The sequence below is a fragment of the Bombina bombina genome, chromosome 2 (assembly GCF_027579735.1).
Source record: "Bombina bombina isolate aBomBom1 chromosome 2, aBomBom1.pri, whole genome shotgun sequence".
Lineage (NCBI taxonomy): Eukaryota > Metazoa > Chordata > Amphibia > Anura > Bombinatoridae > Bombina > Bombina bombina.
The window spans coordinates 1,356,723,444-1,356,744,856 of record NC_069500.1 but is presented as its reverse complement, the minus strand read 5'-3'; the positions used below and the strand labels follow the sequence as shown (position 1 = coordinate 1,356,744,856).

General features: G+C 38.4%; 1 protein-coding gene and 1 long non-coding RNA gene across 3 annotated transcripts in view; one reads left to right on the top strand and one right to left on the bottom strand.

Annotated features, from left to right (window-relative positions):
* RNF103 (ring finger protein 103) overlaps window positions 1–21,413 on the top strand; it is a 152,060-nt gene that overhangs the window by 112,206 nt on the left and 18,441 nt on the right. Inside the window, exons 1-2 of one of the 2 annotated variants that reach the window (XM_053704279.1) lie at window positions 12,814–12,942; window positions 16,471–16,531. In XM_053704279.1, coding sequence (XP_053560254.1) covers window positions 12,898–12,942; window positions 16,471–16,531 — 106 coding nt within the window. In that variant the 5' untranslated portion in view covers window positions 12,814–12,897. Of the gene's footprint in view, window positions 1–12,813; window positions 12,943–16,470; window positions 16,532–21,413 lie in introns of those variants that run through there. The other variant, XM_053704281.1, reaches the window with a different exon arrangement.
* Window positions 789–12,894, bottom strand: LOC128650374 (uncharacterized). The gene is made up of 2 exons (XR_008400745.1): window positions 12,775–12,894; window positions 789–1,397 (listed from the first exon to the last, which is right to left on the bottom strand). It is a non-coding gene; the product is annotated as an uncharacterized LOC128650374 (long non-coding RNA).

Below are 21,413 nucleotides of genomic sequence, written 5' to 3'. Positions count from 1 at the left end.
TGCTTTGGGAAAGCCCCTAAGAAATAAGGTGTCTAATACAGTGCCTGCCGATATTATTATATCAAAATACCCAGATAAAATGATTCCTCAAGGCTAAATATGTGTTAATAATGAATCGATTTAGCCCAGAAAAGTCTACAGTCTTAATAAGCCCTTGTGAAGCCCTTATTTACGATCGTAATAAACATGGCTTACCGGATCCCATAGGGAAAATGACAGCTTCCAGCATTACATCGTCTTGTTAGAATGTGTCATACCTCAAGCAGCAAGAGACTGCACACTGTTCCCCCAACTGAAGTTAATTGCTCTCAACAGTCCTGTGTGGAACAGCCATGGATTTTAGTTACGGTTGCTAAAATCATTTTCCTCATACAAACAGAAATCTTCATCTCTTTTCTGTTTCTGAGTAAATAGTACATACCAGCACTATTTCAAAATAACAAACTCTTGATTGAATAATAAAAACTACAGTTAAACACTAAAAAACTCTAAGCCATCTCCGTGGAGATGTTGCCTGTACAACGGCAAAGAGAATGACTGGGGTAGGCGGAGCCTAGGAGGGATCATGTGACCAGCTTTGCTGGGCTCTTTGCCATTTCCTGTTGGGGAAGAGAATATCCCACAAGTAAGGATGACGCCGTGGACCGGACACACCTATGTTGGAGAAAGTACCATAACAAGCACATAGTTCCCACTACATAATAACCCAGTATAATAAAGTCTAATCATTACAAAATGGATGCTAATCATCACAAGATGGCTGCGAGGAACAAGATGGCTGCAGTCAGTTTCACATTACCCCTAACATACCATCCTTTTATTCTAACAGAATAACATAAAAATAGACAGGCATAGAAAATTAGTAAAGCCTTATATTATGGTAACAGAACTCTATGTGAGAATACTAAAGAGAAAAATATTCCCATGTCGTGATATACTTTTATAGGCCAATTGTCACTGCATATAGGTGCAGCCTCTCCAATACCTTCCATCTATCTTCCAGCCTCCCCAAAACTACCGGTCTACCTGCACAGAGACCCAACCAGCCCCCCATCTACCCCCAAACAACGCTGCCTCTTTTATTTCTCCACCTGCATTGCTAGCACCCCCCAATATGTCCAACAGTTCCTTCTCCACAGTAAAGCATGACATAGCAACAGCACAACTGTCTCTAGGTGGCCTCTGATCATTTTAAGAACAGTCTTTGTCCATTTAGAGGGCTTCACCTTGCTCAGACACTGTGCTATAATACAGTTCTCCAACAGTTCATTTGCAGTAGGGGTGCTTATCCAGTGTTCTTCCGAAGGGAGATGCTGGAAATCTGATGGTTTGGTCATGGGGTAGACAAGGCAACCAGTGGATTCCCATGGCAAGCAGACATTCGAGTCACAGGGAGTCTAGGAAGCAAACAGAAACAGTACAAGATGAGTACACACCGCAATACAATCACAATTATGTCCAAATAAAACTTCACTTTCATCCTATGTCATTTAAAATCAAACAAAACATTGTTGATATATAATACAAACTAAATACATTGATATTTCTCAGAGAATAATTTACAACTTCTCTATACACTTTTAAATGATACTTCATGAATACTAAGCAAGTGAAAACCTGCCAGACTTCATCAAGGGGCTGAATGGTTATGCTAAAACTTATGCTAAGGCCTGCCCTGTAGCAACAATGAAAAAAGGAAAACAGTCAATAAAAATAAATGAATTTCTTTACACTGTCACTTTGAACTTCTAAAAATAAAAGAACCTTGTGTTGCTTTATTCCGCATGGCTGCTATCTATAATGTTTATAATTCTCCAACCATGATCCTAATATTCAACAATCTCATCTGATATAAACACTACTAGTTTACTAATTATTTTATGCAACCTAAATTCTCTCACACTCCTGTATGAGGAAAGCATACAAACAGAACATCATTTAAAACTACAAACTCTTTTAAAGGTAAACACATCTTTATGGTAAGATAATTCCTTTCTTTGACAAACATCAGGAATGACCTAATTCACTTTGCAGATACCATACCAATTAATAAAAGGGAAAAATACATTTGCTTTCATAAACTATAATTATGCTATTCCCTACATAAATATTTCTCTGTATAATTAATATAAACTTCTAGCTGAGACGTGTCCTCCTTATGTTCTAGAGGGTGAAGGGTCTAAAATAGTATGATATATTGCAGCATTTTCCTTAAACATATTTTTATACTCAGTGGGCCATTCAATAGGGTACAATACTGCGAAGTTCACAGTTACATTTATTTAAAGGGTTACTTTGTTAAGCACATAAACTACAATGTGCACTAATACCAATAAAGCATATGATCTCTTATACCTAATATGATAAATAAAAATAAAACAAATACAAGAAAATACAAAACAAGCAATATAAGTAATCGAGTTAAAACAATACTCCCCTAATTTAATTGGTTGACCCTGTAACAGCATAACAGGTTCTCCATATCGAGCGGCAAGGCACAGTCCAGAGAAGGATAGTCTTTATGTCCTGAAGACACACATCTGTTTTAAGTCTGCAGGTGAGAGGTTGTGGTGTGTGTGATTGGTTTAACACAATTGCAAAGAGGCAGCCTTCAAGAAGGTGTTAGAAATGATCATATGAGCCATCCTAGGTTTTGCTTTCAACTAAGAATACCAAGAGAACAAAGCAAGTGTTCTAATTAAATCTGAAAGTAGTTTGAAATAACATGCCCTATTTAAAAGAAGAAGGTTTTCTTTGGAGTTGACTGTCCCTTTATATATTTTGGCATCAGTGCCAAGCTGTGTTAGCATTAGAATAAATTACACTCCAGTGGGTTCTAAAGAGATGAAGGTAATCCAATTTACAGTAAATAAGCAAGTATATGTCCCCAATGTGATAAAGTACCTACAAGCTCAATCCATTTGACTATTTCAAATACACAAATAAACCTTAAAAAATAAATATCATAGTATACTGTGCCTTTAACCTTGAGATGTTGCTTAAATGTATGTGTTTGTTAAGGCTTCCAGGGAGCTATGTTGTTTTTTTAGTCAGTGCAAGGGCTCCTGCGGCTGCAATTTGTGGCGAGATGAGAATGGAGTAGATTTTCTGAAATCTGCGCGCGTAAGTCCTTACGCTGTATATTGGATACCAAACTGCGCATGTTTTGTATGTCAGTCTATGGGCCAAAAAACGACGGGCGAAGGCAGAAATATATGTGCGTAACTTCTAAGCTACGGCGTATATAGGATACCAAACCCGCGCAAAATTTGGCGTCGCCTGCTTTTGCGGGCGATAATTTATATCGGATCGGGCCCATGTTCTTCAAAAAAACTTGTCCTGTAGTTGCTGAACTGAATTGGCTACCTAGCTCTACCTTTTCGCCGGCGACACAGTCCCAATTGTGGCATTTAAACATTCCCTTATGCTCCAGCCAAGATGATTCCTTGGTTTTTTAACCAGGAAGTTTGGTTGGAGAAACAATCCGCTAGATTTAGAGTTCTGCAGCCAAAGGGGTGCATTAGCTATGCGTGCTTTTTCCCCCCCGCACCTTTTAAATACCGCTGGTATTTAGAGTTCACAGAAGGGCTGCGTTAGGCTCCAAAAAGGGAGCGTATAGCATAATTTACCGCCACTGCAACTCTAAATACCAGCGGTGCTTACGGACACGGCCAGCTTCAAAAACGTGCTCGTGCACGATTCCCCCATAGGAAACAATGGGGCCGTTTGAGCTGAAAAAAAACCCTAACACCTGCAAAAAAGCAGCGTTCAGCTCCTAACGCAGCCCCATTGTTTCCTATGGGGAAACACTTCCTATGTCTGCACCTAACACCCTAACATGTACCCCGAGTCTAAACACCCCTAGCCTTACACTTATTAACCCCTAATCTGCTGCCCCCGCTATGGCTGACACCTGCATATTATTTTTAACCCCTAATCTGCCGCTCCGTACACCGCTGCAACCTACGTTATCCCTATGTACCCCTAATCTGCTGCCCCTAACACCGCCGACCCCTATATTATATTTATTAACCCCTAATCTGCTGCCGCCAACGTCGCTGCCACCTACCTACACTTATTAACCCCTAATCTGCCGACCGGACCTCACCGCTACTACAGGGAGTGCAGAATTATTAGGCAAATTAGTATTTTGACCACATCATCCTCTTTATGCATGTTATCTTACTCCAAGCTGTATAGGCTCGAAAGCCTACTACCAATTAAGCATATTAGGTGATGTGCATCTCTGTAATGAGAAGGGGTGTGGTCTAATGACATCAACACCCTATATCAGGTGTGCATAATTATTAGGCAACTTCCTTTCCTTTGGCAAAATGGGTCAAAAGAAGGACTTGACGGGCTCAGAAAAGTCAAAAATAGTGAGATATCTTGCAGAGGGATGCAGCACTCTTAAAATTGCAAAGCTTCTGAAGCGTGATCATCGAACAATCAAGCGTTTCATTCAAAATAGTCAACAGGGTCGCAAGAAGCGTGTGGAAAAACCAAGGCGCAAAATAACTGCCCATGAACTGAGAAAAGTCAAGCGTGCAGCTGCCAAGATGCCACTTGCCACCAGTTTGGCCATATTTCAGAGCTGCAACATGACTGGAGTCCCCAAAAGCACAAGGTGTGCAATACTCAGAGACATGGCCAAGGTAAGAAAGGCTGAAAGACGACCACCACTGAACAAGACACACAAGCTGAAACGTCAAGACTGGGCCAAGAAATATCTCAAGACTGATTTTTCTAAGGTTTTATGGACTGATGAAATGAGAGTGAGTCTTGATGGGCCAGATGGATGGGCCCGTGGCTGGATTGGTAAAGGGCAGAGAGCTCCAGTCCGACTCAGACGCCAGCAAGGTGGAGGTGGAGTACTGATTTGGGCTGGTATCATCAAAGATGAGCTTGTGGGGCCTTTTCGGGTTGAGGATGGAGTCAAGCTCAACTCCCAGTCCTACTGCCAGTTTCTGGAAGACACCTTCTTCAAGCAGTGGTACAGGAAGAAGTCTGCATCCTTCAAGAAAAACATGATTTTCATGCAGGACAATGCTCCATCACACGCGTCCAAGTACTCCACAGCGTGGCTGGCAAGAAAGGGTATAAAAGAAGAAAATCTAATGACATGGCCTCCTTGTTCACCTGATCTGAACCCCATTGAGAACCTGTGGTCCATCATCAAATGTAAGATTTACAAGGTGGGAAAACAGTACACCTCTCTGAACAGTGTCTGGGAGGCTGTGGTTGCTGCTGCACGCAATGTTGATGGTGAACAGATCAAAACACTGACAGAATCCATGGATGGCAGGCTTTTGAGTGTCCTTGCAAAGAAAGGTGGCTATATTGGTCACTGATTTGTTTTCGTTTTGTTTTTGAATGTCAGAAATGTATATTTGTGAATGTTGAGATGTTATATTGGTTTCACTGGTAAAAATAAATAATTGAAATGGGTATATATTTGTTTTTTGTTAAGTTGCCTAATAATTATGCACAGTAATAGTCAGTCACCTGCACACACAGATATCCCCCTAAAATAGCTATAACTAAAAACAAACTAAAAACTACTTCCAAAACTATTCAGCTTTGATATTAATGAGTTTTTTTGGTTCATTGAGAACATGGTTGTTGTTTAATAATAAAATTAATCCTCAAAAATACAACTTGCCTAATAATTCTGCACTCCCTGTATAATAAATGTATTAACCCCTAATCCGCCGCACTCCCGCCTCAATAACCCTATAATAAATGGTATTAACCCCTAATCTGCCCTCCCTAACATCACCGACACCTAACTTCAAGTATTAACCCCTAATCTGCCGACCGGACCTCACCACTACTCTATTAAATTTATTAACCCCTAAAGCTAAGTGTAACCCTAACACTAACACCCCCCTAAGTTAAATATAATTTTTATCTAACGAAATAAATCTTATTAAATAAATTATTCCTATTTAAAGCTAAATACTTACCTGTAAAATAAATCCTAATATAGCTACAATATAAATTATAATTATATTGTAGCTATTTTAGGATTAATATTTATTTTACAGCCAACTTTGTATTTATTTTAACCAGGTACAATAGCTATTAAATAGTTAATAACTATTTAATAGTTACCTAGTTAAAATAATTAGAAAATTACCCGTAAAATAAATCCTAACCTAAGTTACAATTAAACCTAACACTACACTATCAATAAATAAATTAAATAAAATACCTACAATTACCTACAATTAAACCTAACACTACACTATCAATAAATTAATTACATAAAATACCTACAAATAAATACAATTAAATAAACTAACTAAAGTACTGTACAAAAAATAAAAAAAGAACTAAGTTACAAAAAATATTTTTTTTTTTTACAAACATTAGAAAAAGATTACAACAATTTTAAGCTAATTACACCTACTCTAAGCCCCCTAATAAAATAACAAAGCCCCCCAAAATAAAAAAATGCCCTTCCCTATTCTAAAATAAAAATGGTAAAGCTCTTTTACCTTACCAGCCCTTAAAAGGGCCTTTTGCGGGGCATGCCCCAAAGAATTCAGCTCTTTTGCCTGTAAAAAAAAACATACAATACCCCCCCCCAACATTACAACCCACCACCCACATACCCCTAATCTAACCCAAACCCCCCTTAAATAAACCTAACACTAAGCCCCTGAAGATCTCCCTACCTTGAGTCGTCTTCACCCAACCGGGCACCGATGGACCAAAAGAAGACATCCGGAGCGTCAGAAGTCTTCATCCTATCCGGGCAGAAGAGGACATCCGGACCGGTAGACATCTTCATCCAAGCGGCATCTTCTATCTTCTTCCATCCGGAGCGGAGCGATCTTCTTCCAGCCGACGCGGATCCATCCTCTTCTACCGACGCCTACTCGCCGAATGACGGTTCCTTTAAATGACGTCATCCAAGATGGCGTCCCTCGAATTCCGATTGGCTGATAGGATTCTATCAGCCAATCGGAATTAAGGTAGGAAAATTCTGATTGGCTGATGGAATCAGCCAATCAGATTCAAGTTCAATCCGACTGGCTGATCCAATCAGCCAATCAGATTGAGCTCGCATTCTATTGACTGATCGGAACAGCCAATAGAATGCGAGCTCAATCTGATTGGCTGATTCCATCAGCCAATCAGAATTTTCCTACCTTAATTCCGATTGGCTGATAGAATCCTATCAGCCAATCGGAATTCGAGGGACCCATCTTGGATGACGTCATTTAAAGGAACTGTCATTCGGCGAGTAGGCGTCGGTAGAAGAGGATGGATCCGCGTCGGCTGGAAGAAGATGGCTCCGCTCCGCTCCGGATGGATGAAGATAGAAGATGCCGCTTGGATGAAGATGTCTACCGGTCCGGATGTCCTCTTCTGCCCGGATAGGATGAAGACTTCTGCCGCTCCGGATGTCTTCTTTTGGTCCATCGGTGCCCGGTTGGGTGAAGACGACTCAAGGTAGGGAGATCTTCAGGGGCTTAGTGTTAGGTTTATTTAAGGGGGGTTTGGGTTAGATTAGGGGTATGTGGGTGGTGGGTTGTAATGTTGGGGGGGGGGTATTGTATGTTTTTTTTTACAGGCAAAAGAGCTGAATTCTTTGGGGCATGCCCCGCAAAAGGCCCTTTTAAGGGCTGGTAAGGTAAAAGAGCTTTTCTATTTTTATTTTAGAATAGGGTAGGGCATTTTTTTTATTTTGGGGGCTTTGTTATTTTATTAGGGGGCTTAGAGTAGGTGTAATTAGCTTAAAATTGTTGTAATCTTTTTCTAATGTTTGTAAATTATTTTTTTATTTTTTGTAACTTAGTTCTTTTTTTATTTTTTTTACTTTAGTTAGTTTATTTAATTGTATTTATTTGTAGGTATTTTATGTAATTAATTTATTGATAGTGTAGTGTTAGGTTTAATTGTAGGTAATTGTAGGTATTTTATTTAATTAATTTATTGATAGTGTAGTGTTAGGTTTAATTGTAACTTAGGTTAGGATTTATTTTACAGGTGATTTTGTAATTATTTTAACTAGGTAGCTATTAAATAGTTATTAACTATTTAATAGCTATTGTACCTGGTTAAAATAAATACAAAGTTGCCTGTAAAATAAATATTAATCCTAAAATAGCTACAATATAATTATAATTTATATTGTAGCTATATTAGGGTTTATTTTACAGGTAAGTATTTAGCTTTAAATAGGAATAATTTATTTAATAAGATTTATTTTATTTCGTTAGATAAAAATTATATTTAACTTAGGGGGGGTTAGGGTTAGACTTAGCTTTAGGGGTTAATAAATTTAATAGAGTAGCGGTGAGGTCCGGTCGGCAGATTAGGGATTAATACTTGAAGTTAGGTGTCAGTGATGTTAGGGAGGGCAGATTAGGGGTTAATAATATTTATTATAGGGTTATTGAGGCAGGAGTGAGGCGGATTAGGGGTTAATAACTTTATTATAGTAGCGGTGAGATCCGGTTGGCAGATTAGGGGTTAATAAGTGTAGGTAGGTGGCGGCGACATTGGGGGCGGCAGATTAGGGGTTAATAAATATAATATAGGGGTCGGCAGTGTTAGGGGCAGCAGATTAGGGGTACATAGGGATAACGTAGGTGGCGGCGGTGTGCGGTCGGCAGATTAGGGGTTAAAATTTTTTATTAGAGTGGCGGCGATGTGGGGGGACCTCGGTTTAGGGGTACATAGGTAGTTTATGGGTGTTAGTGTACTTTAGAGCACAGTAGTTAAGAGATTTATGAACCGGCATTAGCCCAGAAAGCTCTTAACTCCTGGCTTTTCTCTGCGGCTGGAGTCTTGTCGTTAGAGTTCTAACGCTCACTTCAGCCAAGACTCTAAATACCGGCGTTAGAAAGATCCCATTGAAAAGATAGGATACGCAAATGGCGTAGGGGGATCTGCGGTATGGAAAAGTCGCGGCTGCAAAGTGAGCGTTAGACCCTTACCTACAAGACTCTAAATACCAGCGGTAGCCCAAAACCAGCGTTAGGAGCCCCTAACGCTGGTTTTGACGGCAAACGCCAAACTATAAATCTAGGAGAATGTTTCCTATGGTTTGCGGTATGTAAACCGACATGACTTAGTGGATAAATCCAAGAGACTGTCGTCCGCTTTAAGTAAAGGGAGATGTTTTTTAATAATACCACAAATTTGCGAATAATGGTCCGAGTGGTCTGTAATGAAAAAAAGTTCATCAGACCAACTCTGAAATTTCTTATTCCTCAATCTTGGTTTGAGTAATGATTTTCTATCTATGTTTCTGACTTCTTCCAGGGCTGCATTAATAGAACTTGGCAAATAGCCTCTGTTCTGCAGTCTTCTGGACAATTGGTCAGCCTCTATCTCAAACTGTGCAGGTTCTGAACAATTTCGTTTCAGACGGATGAACTGACCTTGAACACTGTTGGGTGTTAGTATAACTTAGGTTAGGTTTTATTTTACAGGTACTTTTGTATTTATTTTAGTTAGGTAGTTATTAAATAGTTAATAACTATTTACTAACTATTCTACCTAGTTAAAATAAATACAAACTTGCCTGTAAAATAAAAATAAAACCTAAGATAGCTACAATGTAACTATTAGTTATTTTGTAGCTAGCTTAGGGTTTATATTACAGGTAAGTATTTAGTTTTAAATAGGAATAATTTAGTTAATGATAGTAATTTTATTTAGATTTATTTAAATTATATTTAAATTATGGGGGTTAGGGTTAAACTTAGGTTTAGGGGTTAATAAATTTAGAATAGTGGCGGCGACGTTGGGGGTGGCATATTAGGGGTTAATAAATTTAGGTAGGTTGCGGCGACATTGGGGGAGGGAGATTAGGGGTTAATAAATATAATGTAGGTGTCGGCGTTGTTGGGGGCAGCAGATTAGGGGTTAATAACTGTAAGGTTAGGGGTGTTTATGGGGTTCATGTTAGGGTGTTATGTGTAAACATAAAATGTGTTTCCCCATAGGAATCAATGGGGCTGCGTTACTGAGCCGGCTCTCCCCATTCATGTCAATGAGGAAATCGCGCATGAGCACGTACAACCAGCTAACCGCTGACTTAAGGAGCTCTGGTATTGGAGTGCAGTGTGGAGCTCAGTTTTGCTCTACGCTCACTTCTTGCCTGTTTACGCCGGGTTGATAAAAAACCATAATACCAGCGCTGCAGGTAAGTGAGCGGTGAGAATAACGTGCAAGTTAGCTCCGCACCCCTCATAACGCAAAACTCGTAATCTAGGCGTAAGTTAGTAAAAGCAGATATTGGGACTAATATTAAAAAGGGAGATAGATATATTGGTTCCAAAAACGTGGGATGTTTCCCTTGCTTGAGTTGCTCATATTGTACTAATTTGACTAAAGGCTCTACCTTTTTTCGTCCCCATACTGGTAAGAAATACAATATAGAAGGGTTTTATACCTGTCTGACTACATATGTTATTTATATGGTTAAATGTCCGTGTGGGGGGGGGGGGGTATATATCGGGGAATCGACTAGAAGTGCTAAGGATCGTATTATTGAGCATAAAAGTAACATCCACACTAGTAATCTTAAAGCCCCACTAGCCAGTCACTTTTTAAGACATGGTCACTCTATAAGGCAATTTAAGTTTAAAATAATTGATCACATAATCCAACCTCGTAGAGGAGGGGACAGGGAGCTGCTGTTAAAACAAAAGGAATCATATTGGATTTATGAACTGGGAACGCTAGAACCAAAGGGTTTAAACAAAGAATGGGATTTATCAGTTTTTTTAAAGACTGTTGCTATATGTTATGATTAATAATGTAGTTTAATAAGTTGACTTCTTGCTATTTTCTGTCATATACTGCTGAGTAATAATGAATACATGTATAGTATTTGTCCTATATATAAATATGTACTTAAAGGGACATTAAAGGGTCATAAAACCCACATTTTTTTATTTCATGATTTAGAAAGAGCATGTTATTTTAAACAACTTTTTAATTTACTTCTATTATCCAATTTGCTTCATTCTCGTGATATCCTTTGATGAAAAGCATATCTAGATAAGACTCAGTAGCTGCTGTCTCGTGTGATTGTCTCACCCATGTGCATTGCTATTTCTTCAACAAAGGATATCTAAAGAATGACACAAATTAGATAATAGAAGTAAATTGGAATATTGTTTAAAATTGTATTCTCTACCTGAAGCATAATAGAAAAATTTTGGGTTTAGTGCCCCTTTAATGGGATTAGTACTGTATGTTAATGAAATGAAATAGTTAACATGACTGTTAGCGCCACCTAGTGGCTTTAGGGTATATAAGAGTGTGATTAGTGTTTGTAAGGCATGGCATGAATAAGGGATATTGTCCTGAAACGTCGCCTGTTTGTTTGTCTCCTTGAATATATAAGGAATTGATTGGCTGTCACCTGAGTATTGCTTTATTATTTATATAACGCAACATGCTGCTCAAGTCCAAGCACACACATCAGTCACTCTTGGTACCAATAAGCCACTATTGTTAAAATGATGTGCAGCTCATGTGTACTAGCAGCTCTTGTCTATGTTGCTTACTGATTATATTTATCTGTGGGAATTTAATCCCCCGCCCCCCACCCCTGTAAAAAAAAATCTGCTTTTACCTATGTATCCCACATTCTCCATGTGCCCTTTTTAGATAACCCTCCTTCTCCCTGCACCCCATCACAAATAATCCACCCTCTGCATGTGTCCTTTTTAGATAACCCTCCTTCTCCCTGTACCCCATCACACATGACTCTGTATGTGCCATCTTAGATAACCCTCTCTCTCCCTGCACTCATCACACATAACCCGCCCTCTATATGTGCCATCCTAGATAGCCCTCTCTCTTCCTGCACCTATCACACATAACAAACCCTCTGCATGTGCCCTCCTAGATAGCCCTCTCTCTCCCTGCACCCATCACACATAACAAACCCTCTGTATGTGCCCTCCTAAATAGCCCTCTCTCTTCCTGCACCTATCACACATAACAAACCCTCTGCATGTGCCCTCCTAGATAGCCCTCTCTCTCCCTGCACCCATCACACATAACAAACCCTCTGTATATGCCCTCCTAGATAGCCCTCTCTCTCCCTGCACCCATCACACATAACAAACCATCTGCATGTGCCCTCTTAGATAGCCCTCTCCTTGCACCCATCACACATAACAAACCCTCTGTATGTGCCCTCCTAGATAGCCCTCTCTCTCCCTGCACCCATCACACATAACCCACCCTCTGCATGTGCCCTCTTAGATAGCCCTCTCCCTGCACCCATCACACATAACCCACCCTATGCATGTGACCTCTTAGATAGCCCTCTCTCTCCCTACACCCATCACACAACCTCTGTATGTTCCTCTTAGATAATCCTCTTTTTCCATGCACCCCACTAAACAGTGACATGACCCACCTTCTGTATGTGCCTCTTAGATAACCCTCCTTCTCCCTGCACCCCATTACATATGACCACTCTCGTATGTGCCTCTTAGAGATAACCCCCTCTCTCTCTCTTTGCATCCTGTCACACATTATCCACCCTGTGTCCCTCTTAGATAACCTTCCTCTCCTTGTATCCCATAACTTCAGTAGAGGTTCGTCCATATGGGCTCTGCACATTTAAAATGCTCCCCAAAAATTAAAATCTGCAACTTATAAAATTGATGTTTTTTTATTGCAGCACACAATAATAACATAGCACACAAGGTACTCTTAGCAAATGATGAATAATAGCACCACACACAGTGGAAAGATTCGTAATGAAGTCATTCAACTACACCCACTCACTGGAAAGTAGCGCAGAGAACTTCCGTGTATGTGACGTCACGCAACTGGCGGAAGTCGGAAGCTGAAGCTACAGGAAGTAGTATAGAGAGTAGTTGTAGTTCTGCTTCTTCTCTGTAGTAGAATATGGGGCTGTTCGGAAAAACACAGGAGAGGCCCCCTAAGGACCTGGTGAGTCACTGAGCGACACGGCCTTTTAAGTTATTTGCGACCAGTCCTGACGTACCCCGCTAAATATCAGAGTTCCCTGATATCGCACTATATAATACAGCTTCCTTACGGTACACTGTCAGTTCCCAATCCCGGATATTCACACATCATTTAGTTCTATTACTTCGTATTGGTCATCTAAACTTGTCACCCTGCCTGTATTCACTAAGTTATATTTACCTCATCCTGGTCTGTATTCCTAGTAGAGTTATAATTACCTAATGCTGGCGTCACGTAACCTTTATCTGCTCATAAACTTAAAACTACTAAATCTAAAGTGACAGTCTGTATATGTCACCTACACTCGTACTTTAAATGGTCATTGAAGTCAAATAACATTCATAGATTCAAAAGTTATTTAAAGTTTATTTATATTATTATATTTACTTATTTTCTCTTTCTATCCTTTGTTAATACATATTGCTATGCATTGAGAGCATACCTAGGTAAGCTTAGGAGTGTGCCCCTGTTTCAAGCTGTTTGTGGGTTTTTTTATATATAGTGTCAATCATGTGTACACTCCTGAGCGTTCTCAGCATTTGTCTTGGAAAAGAGCCTAGATTTAAACAAAGGATACAAATAAATATGTACATTTTTATAAAATAAAAAAAAGTAATGTTTTGTAGAAGATCCATTTATATAGCCCATACAGTTTTAAAAAAATGTATAGTTTTGCTTATTTTTAGCATTGCTCTGATTTTCAGTCTCCTAACCAAGCCCCAAAGTTTTAGGAGAATACTGACGTATACCTACTTCAGCTTGCTCCTGTTTGTGTAAAGGGTCTTTTCATATGCAAAGGAAGGGGGGTCTGCTATTTCCCACCTGCAGTGGGTGTTCCAGTAACCTTTTAAACAGAGCTAAACTGGAAGCTTCTAAGTGGGTTTTTAAATGGTTTTATACTGAATTTTTATATCAGTATCTGTGCATATTATTCTTTATAGTAGTGTCTATTACATCCTTCCCTTCTTCAGATATGTAAATACTCAGTTTGGAGAATTTGATGCCATATAGAATGCATTTGATAGCAATTGTATAAGTCTTTTACCCATAATAGTAAAAAAATTAGATGCTTTAATCCGTTAGAGTCATTGTAAGACTGTCGACCCTGTTCTATTGTGTGATAATCCCAGCAAGTGCTGCACTAGACCTGTGGAGCACTGCTAAGCGGAACTCAGCACTTATCTAATCAGCGGCGCTAGTTGCACAACTCAGATGTACTGCTAGTGCTGTTGACTGGATAATCAGTGGATTCCGCTCCAGACCAGCAGTTCTCCACAGGTCCTTAGCGGCACTTTTACTGTGTGTTTAACGCCTTTGTGGGGGGTTAAAAACGCAATACATCAGGGTTGTAAAATTACGTCATTTTTTTGACTGTTATGGCCCTTTAAAGTTGGAATATATATATATAAACTTCAATGCTTAGAAGATATCTTCCATTCTCTAAGTTTATTTGTCCATTCATATCATGTATAAATACACATAACATACCATTTAAAAATGCAATTTGTCTTTCAAATGTGATCGTTTTAGTGCCATAATAGTGACAGAAAGACATGCTGTAATTCTTTAAAGGGACAGTCTACACCGGAATTTGTATTGTTTTAAAAGATAGATAATCCCTTTATTACCCATTCCCTAAATCTGCATAATCAACACAGTTATATAAATGCACTTTTTACCTCTGTGATTACCTTGTATTTAAGCCTCTGCAAACTGCCCCCTTATTTCAGTTCTTTTGTCAGACTTGTATTTTAGCCAATCAGAGCTGGCTCCTAGGAGCTCCATGTGCATGAGCACAGTGTTATCTGTATGACACACATGAACTAACACCCTCTAGTGGTGAAAAACTGGCAAAATGCTCTGAGAGAAGAGATGGCCTTCAAGTGCTTAGAAATTAGCATATGAACCTCCTAGGTTTAGCTTTCAACTAAGAATTCCAAAAGAACAAAGCAAAATTGGTGATAAAAGTAAATTAGAAAGTTGTTTAAAATTACATGCCCTATCTGAATCATGAAAGTTTTTTTTGGACTAGACTGTCCCTTTAACGGATGTGATTTTATTACTAGCTAAACCTGTGATAAGTGTTTAACCCAGACATCCTCAAACTTGGCCCTACAGAGGTTTTGGAACTATATTTCCAATGATGCTCAGCCTGCTGATATGCTGACTGATCATTATGGGAAATGTAGTTCCTAAACCTCTGGAGGGCCAAGTTTGAGGATGTCTGGTTTAACCCGTTTGTGGGAGCCGCAGAGAACTGCTGCTGACCCAATCAACAGTGCTAGTAGCACAACTGAGCATCAAAGGGTCACTAGTGATAAAATTACATTTTTTTATCACTATATTAGATTTATAAATACTATAGGTGGTATCTATAAAGTGAATTTAACAATTTTTAATGCCTACAGAAAAGCTACTTATGAATACAATTCTGTCTCCTCACAAAAAGGCAATAAATAATTATTTCCACACTGCTATTCATTGTCATCATTCTAATGTAATATTTCTATATATTTAGGTGTTTGTTTCACATGTTTGTTAAAGGGACATGAAAATCAAAAGTAAATTCGCAATTTAGATCAGTGTTGTTAACTTAATAACACATGGGGCCACAGATTAATATTTTAGAAGCCTTAAAGGGACATTAAACACTAAATATATTTCATGCACCTCCCTCTAATTATAGGTGCCGCCATTTTGGAACCTAGGTTACACTGCACATGTGCATACATGTCTGCACTGGAATATATTGAAACCTAGATTTCAACATAGCGGCACCCATGACAAGATGGAAGTGGGGATTAACCTCAATACTATGCTTATAAATGTATTTAGTGTTTAATGTGGCTTTAAGAACAACATATAAATGTATCACTATTTCTTGGTATACTTAGTTGAAACTTGGCTCCTTTCCATGATAGCATACTGGCATAGGCTCAGCAGTGTGCACTGTATGTTTAACATTTTTACAAATATGTTTTAATAAAGGATACCAAGACAAAGGTAAAATTGATAATAAAGGTAAATAATGTGTAGAGTTTTTTTAAAAATATAGTTTAAAAGAAAACAAAAAACTACACTCTATCTACATCATGAATGTTTCATTTACTTAAAGGGGCATTATAGACGTAAAATTACATGATCTTATTTACTAGAACATGTCATTTAAGACTAGTGACACTGCACATCTATGTGTTTATGACAGCAAAGGAGTTAAACACATAGTAGAAGTGCTGCTCCTATTGAGAGAGCCCTGCTAGTCCCAAACGTAAACTGCCGCTGGCCCAATCAGCATCGCTAGTTACACAATGGTATTTTAGTGAGCCTTTACCATGCTTTTTTGAATAATTTTCTGTAGTTCTTGCTTTCAAAGACACCTATAGCTTTATCCTCTCTCTAGGGAATAGGGTAAATCACATGATCTGCTTACAGTAAACAATGTGTCATATAAATATGACGTGTCTAACAAATTGTTTCATTCCTTGCTAGGTCAATGAATGGTCACTTAAAATACGAAAAGAAATGAGAGTGATTGAGAGACAGATAAGAGGTATGTTCCTCGGATCAAAATATATCTAAAATTGTAAAGCAAAATAAAATGTAAAAAAATATACACTTTTTTTTTTCTTTGTATCCTCTAAAAGATATAATTTCAACATGTGTTTCAATTTGTTTATTGTTTTAATTTAGTTTTTAAAATAATCCTGTCCTGAATAGACCGTTTTCTTGTCATACTTTCAGAGGTGTGTCCCTTTCCACCAATAAGCTGTCCTTATCTGGCAGTGAGACTCAGTAGGAAAAACAAAAATGATACAACAGTATTAGTTTCAGTTCAGCCAATAACATTTTGGGCTACATTACAAGTAAAGCACTAATTTAACGTGCAACCATAATGCTCCAGCGAGCTCACGGTACCACTTAGCGATAAGCAAAAGTAACCAGAGATCAGACCTCTGGTTAATTAAAAAAATGTCCCCCAATTGCCCCCCAAATAAAATGGACAGTTCCCTTCTTCATAAAATAAAAATAGTAGCATCTTAATTTTTTTAATAAAAAAAAACTGCACAAAGCAGTTATAAGGGGTGAAAAGTGCCTTCATATTGTGGTCTATGGGGACTGTGTTTATACTATTTAATATATATGAATATATTCATATATATATATATTTGTGTTAATGTGTGTATATACACATATAAAAACATAAATATATATGTATATATTCATATACATATATAGTTTAAATTTGCTGCCCAACACTGCACAACTTACCCGCTGCGCTAGGTTCTTTGCCGTGTCTCACGGCATGAGAACGAGGCTCCCATAGCTTATAGAAGCGCGCTCTCATGAGCAAAAGGCTTCCAGTTAAGGGGAGGTTGCAGTCACATTGTGCTTAAAGGGACACTGTACTCAAATTTTTTCTTTTGTGATTCAGATTGAGCATGCAATTTTAAGCAACTTTCTAATTTACTCCTATTATCAAATTTTCTTCATTCTCTTGGTATCTTTATTTGAAATGCAAGAATGTAAGTTTAGATGCCGGCCCATTTTTTGTGAACAACCTGGGTTGTCCTTGCTGATTGGTGGATAAATTCATCCACCAATCAAAGACTGCTGTCCAGAGTACTGAACCCAAAAAAAGCTTAGATGCCTTCTTTTTCAAATAAAGATAGCAAGAGAACGAAGAAAAATTGATAATAGGAGTAAATTAGAAAGTTGCTTAAAATTGCATGCTCAATTTGAATCACAAAAGAAAAAAATTGAGTACAGTGTCCCTTTAACTTTTAATACCAGCTCACATTTGCGTGCGCTGGTATTACTAAGTGGATTTTGAGCTCCAATTGTAATCTACGCCTTTGTTAGTAAAACTTACATTGGTTAGCAGATCCTTTCACCAGTAGTACTGATGGGGCTTTTTTTTTTTACAGAAAAATCTGTAACGTATTTTTCACATTTCTGGTCTTAAAAGGGCAAAAAAGTAAATCTGATAAAAGACGCTGTTTTACACAAGTAAACTTGTTTCTTTCATGTAATTGGCAAGAGTCCATGAACTAGTGATGTATGGGATATACAATCCTACCAGGAGGGGCAAAATTTCCCAAACCTCAAAATGCCTATAAATACACCCCTCACCACACCCACAATTCAGTTTTAAAAACGTTGCCTCCCTGTGGAGGTGGTGAAATAAGTTTGTGCTTGATTTTCTTCTGTGATATGCACTTCTCAGCATTTTGAAGCCCGATTCCTCTCAGAGTACAGTGAATGTCAGAGGGATGTGAAGAGCGTATCGCCTATTGATTTTATGGTTTTCAAGGGTAATCATACCAGATCCGTTTCAGGAACAGGGTCTGGGGTTTTATTCAAATCTGTTCATTGTCCCAAAGAAAGAAAATTAATTCAGGCCAGTTCTGGATCTAAAAATTTTAAATCGTTTTGTAAGAGTGACAACTTTCAAAATGGTGACTATAAGGACTATTCTGCCTTTTGTTCAGCAAGGTCATTATATGTCCACTATAGACTTACAGGATGCATATCTTCATATTCCGATTCATCCAGACCACTATCCTTTTCCGAGATTCTCTTTTCTAGACAAGCATTACCAATTTGTCGCTCTTCCATTTGGTCTAGCGACAGCTCCAAGGATTTTTTTCAAAGGTTCTCGGTGCCCTACTCTCTGTAAATCAGAGAACAGGGTATTGTGGTGTTTCCTTATTTGGACGATATCTTGGTACTAGCTCAGTCTTTACATTCTGACGAATCTCACACAAATCAACTAGTGTTGTTTCTTCAAAGACATGGTTGGAGGATCAATTTACCAATGAGTTCCTTGATTCCTCAGACAAGGGTCACCTTTTTAAGTTTCCAGATAGATTCAGTGTCCATGACTCTGTCTCTAACAGACAAGAGACGAATAAAATTGGTTTCAGCTTGTCGGAACCTTCAGTTTCAATCATTCCCTTCAGTAGCTATGTGCATGGAAGTTTTAAGTCTCATGACTGCAGCATCGAGCGCAATCCCCTTTGCTCGTTTTCATATGAGACCTCTGCAGCTTTGTATGCTGAATCAATGGTGCAGGGATTATACAAAGATATCACAATTAATATCCTTAAATCCCAATATTCAACTCTCTCTGACTTGGTGGTTAGATCACCATCGTATAGTTCAAGGGGCCTCTTTTGTTCGTCCCACCTGTTCGTCCCCAGACTTTACATCCGGGGGAGTGGTCTCTCCATCCAGATGTGTTTTTTCAGATTGTTCAGATGTGGGGTCTTCCAGAAATAGATCTGATGGCTTCACATCTAAACAAGAAACTTCCCAGGTACCTGTCCAGGTCCAGGGATCCTCAGGCTGAGTCGGTGGATGCGTTGGCAGTTCCTTGGTTTTACCTACCTGCTTATATCTTCCCGCCTCTAGTTCTTCTTCCAAGAGTGATCTCCAAGATCATCATGGAACGATCGTTTGTGTTTCTGGTAGCACCAACATGGCCTCACAGGTTCTGGTATGCGGATTTTGTCCGGATGTCCAGTTGCCACTTCTTTTTAGACCAGACCTTCTGTCTCAAGGGCCATTTTTCCATCAGGATCTCAAATAACTAAATTTGAAGGTATGGAAATTGAACGCTTAGTCATAGAGGTTTCTCTGATTCAGTGATTGATACTATGTTACAGGCTCTTAAATCTGTCTCTAGGGAGATTTATTATCGAGTCTGGAAGACTTGTATTTCATGGTGTTCTTCTCATAAATTCAGGCATTCTTTTAGAGATCCTAGAATTTTACAGTTTCTTCAGGATGGTTTGGATAAAGGTTTGTCTGCAAGTTCCTTGAAGGGACAAATCTGTGCTCTTTCTGTTTTGTTTCAAAGAAAGAATGCTAAGCTTCCTGATATTCACTGTTTTGTACAGGCTTTTGTCCGTATAAAGCCTGTCATTAAATCAATTTCTCCTCCTTGGAGTCTTAATTTGGTTTTGAAGGCTTTACAGGCTCCTCCTTTTGAGCCTATGCATTCCTTGGATATTAAACTACTTTCTTGGAAAGTATTGTTCCTTTTAGCTATCTCTTCTGCTAGAAGAATTTCCGAATTATCTGCACTTAATTGTGAGTCTCCTTTTCTGATTTTCCATCATTATAAGGCAGTTTTGCAGACTTCATTTACATTTCTACCTAAAGTTGTGAATTCTAACAACATTAATAGGGAAATTGTTGTCCCCTCTTTGTGTCCTAATCCTAAGAATTCTTTGGAGAGATCCTTTTTTTTCTCTGGATGTTGTAAGAGCTCTGAAATGCTGTGTGGAAGCTTCTAAAGATTTCAGGAAGACTTCTAGTCTATTTGTTGTCTTTTTTTGGTTCTAGGAAAGGTCAGAAAGCTTCTGCCATTTCATTGGCATCTTGGTTAAAGCTTTTGATTCATCAGGCTTATTTGGAGTCGGGTCAGGCCCCGCCTCAGAGAATCACAGCTCATTCTACTAGATCAGTCTCCACTTTTAAGAATAAAGCTTCAGTTGATCAGATTTGCAAAGCAGCAACTTGGTCCTCTTTGCATACATTTACTAAATTCTACTGTTTTGATGTATTTGCCTCTTCGGAAGCAGTTTTTGGTAGAAAAGTTCTTCAGGCAGCTGTTTCAGTTTGATTCCTCTGCTTATGTTAAGTTTTTTTTCTTTGCATTTATGAGAAAAACTTAATCTTTTGGGTGTGGATTTAATTTTTTCAGTGGAAAATGGCTTTTTATTTGTATCCCTCCCTCTCTAGTGACTCTTCTGTAGAGTTCCACATTTTGGGTATTGCTATCCCATACGTCACTAGCTCATGGACTCTTGCCAATTACATGAAAGAAAACATAATTTATGTAAGAACTTACCTGATAAATTCATTTTTTTCATATATAATAATTATGTTATTCAGCACATGGACATTACTACGCTTGGGTATATATAACTGTGTGTATATATATATATATATATATATATATATATATATATATATATATATGTATATGTGTTTGCCACAGAAAATTTTGCAAGCTGGGTGGCATTATGAAGTAAGAGTGTGGGAGAAATGTTATACTTTGCAATATTATAGTATTTTCTGTTATTTATAAATGTTAATTAAAGGGATATTAAACCGTAAATATATGCTAGACAGAATGATGCATTCAAAGCAAATATTAGTCTTAGAATATATTAAAAATATCATTATTTGTGAGTTTCACAACCATAAATTAAAATGCTACCTTAGGCTCCTAAAATAATTTTATGTGGCTCCCTGTGTTAGGAAGTGGCCATCACTGCTATAAAATATAAACAAAGTAGGGAACAGCAACCAGCAATGGGCACGGAGCAAAGGGTCAGCCAACCCCTTAATGCAAAGTATAAAAGGAAAAGTCACTCCAGCCCAATATGTAAATCATCAGTCCTTTATTGCTTCATGGTCCCAAA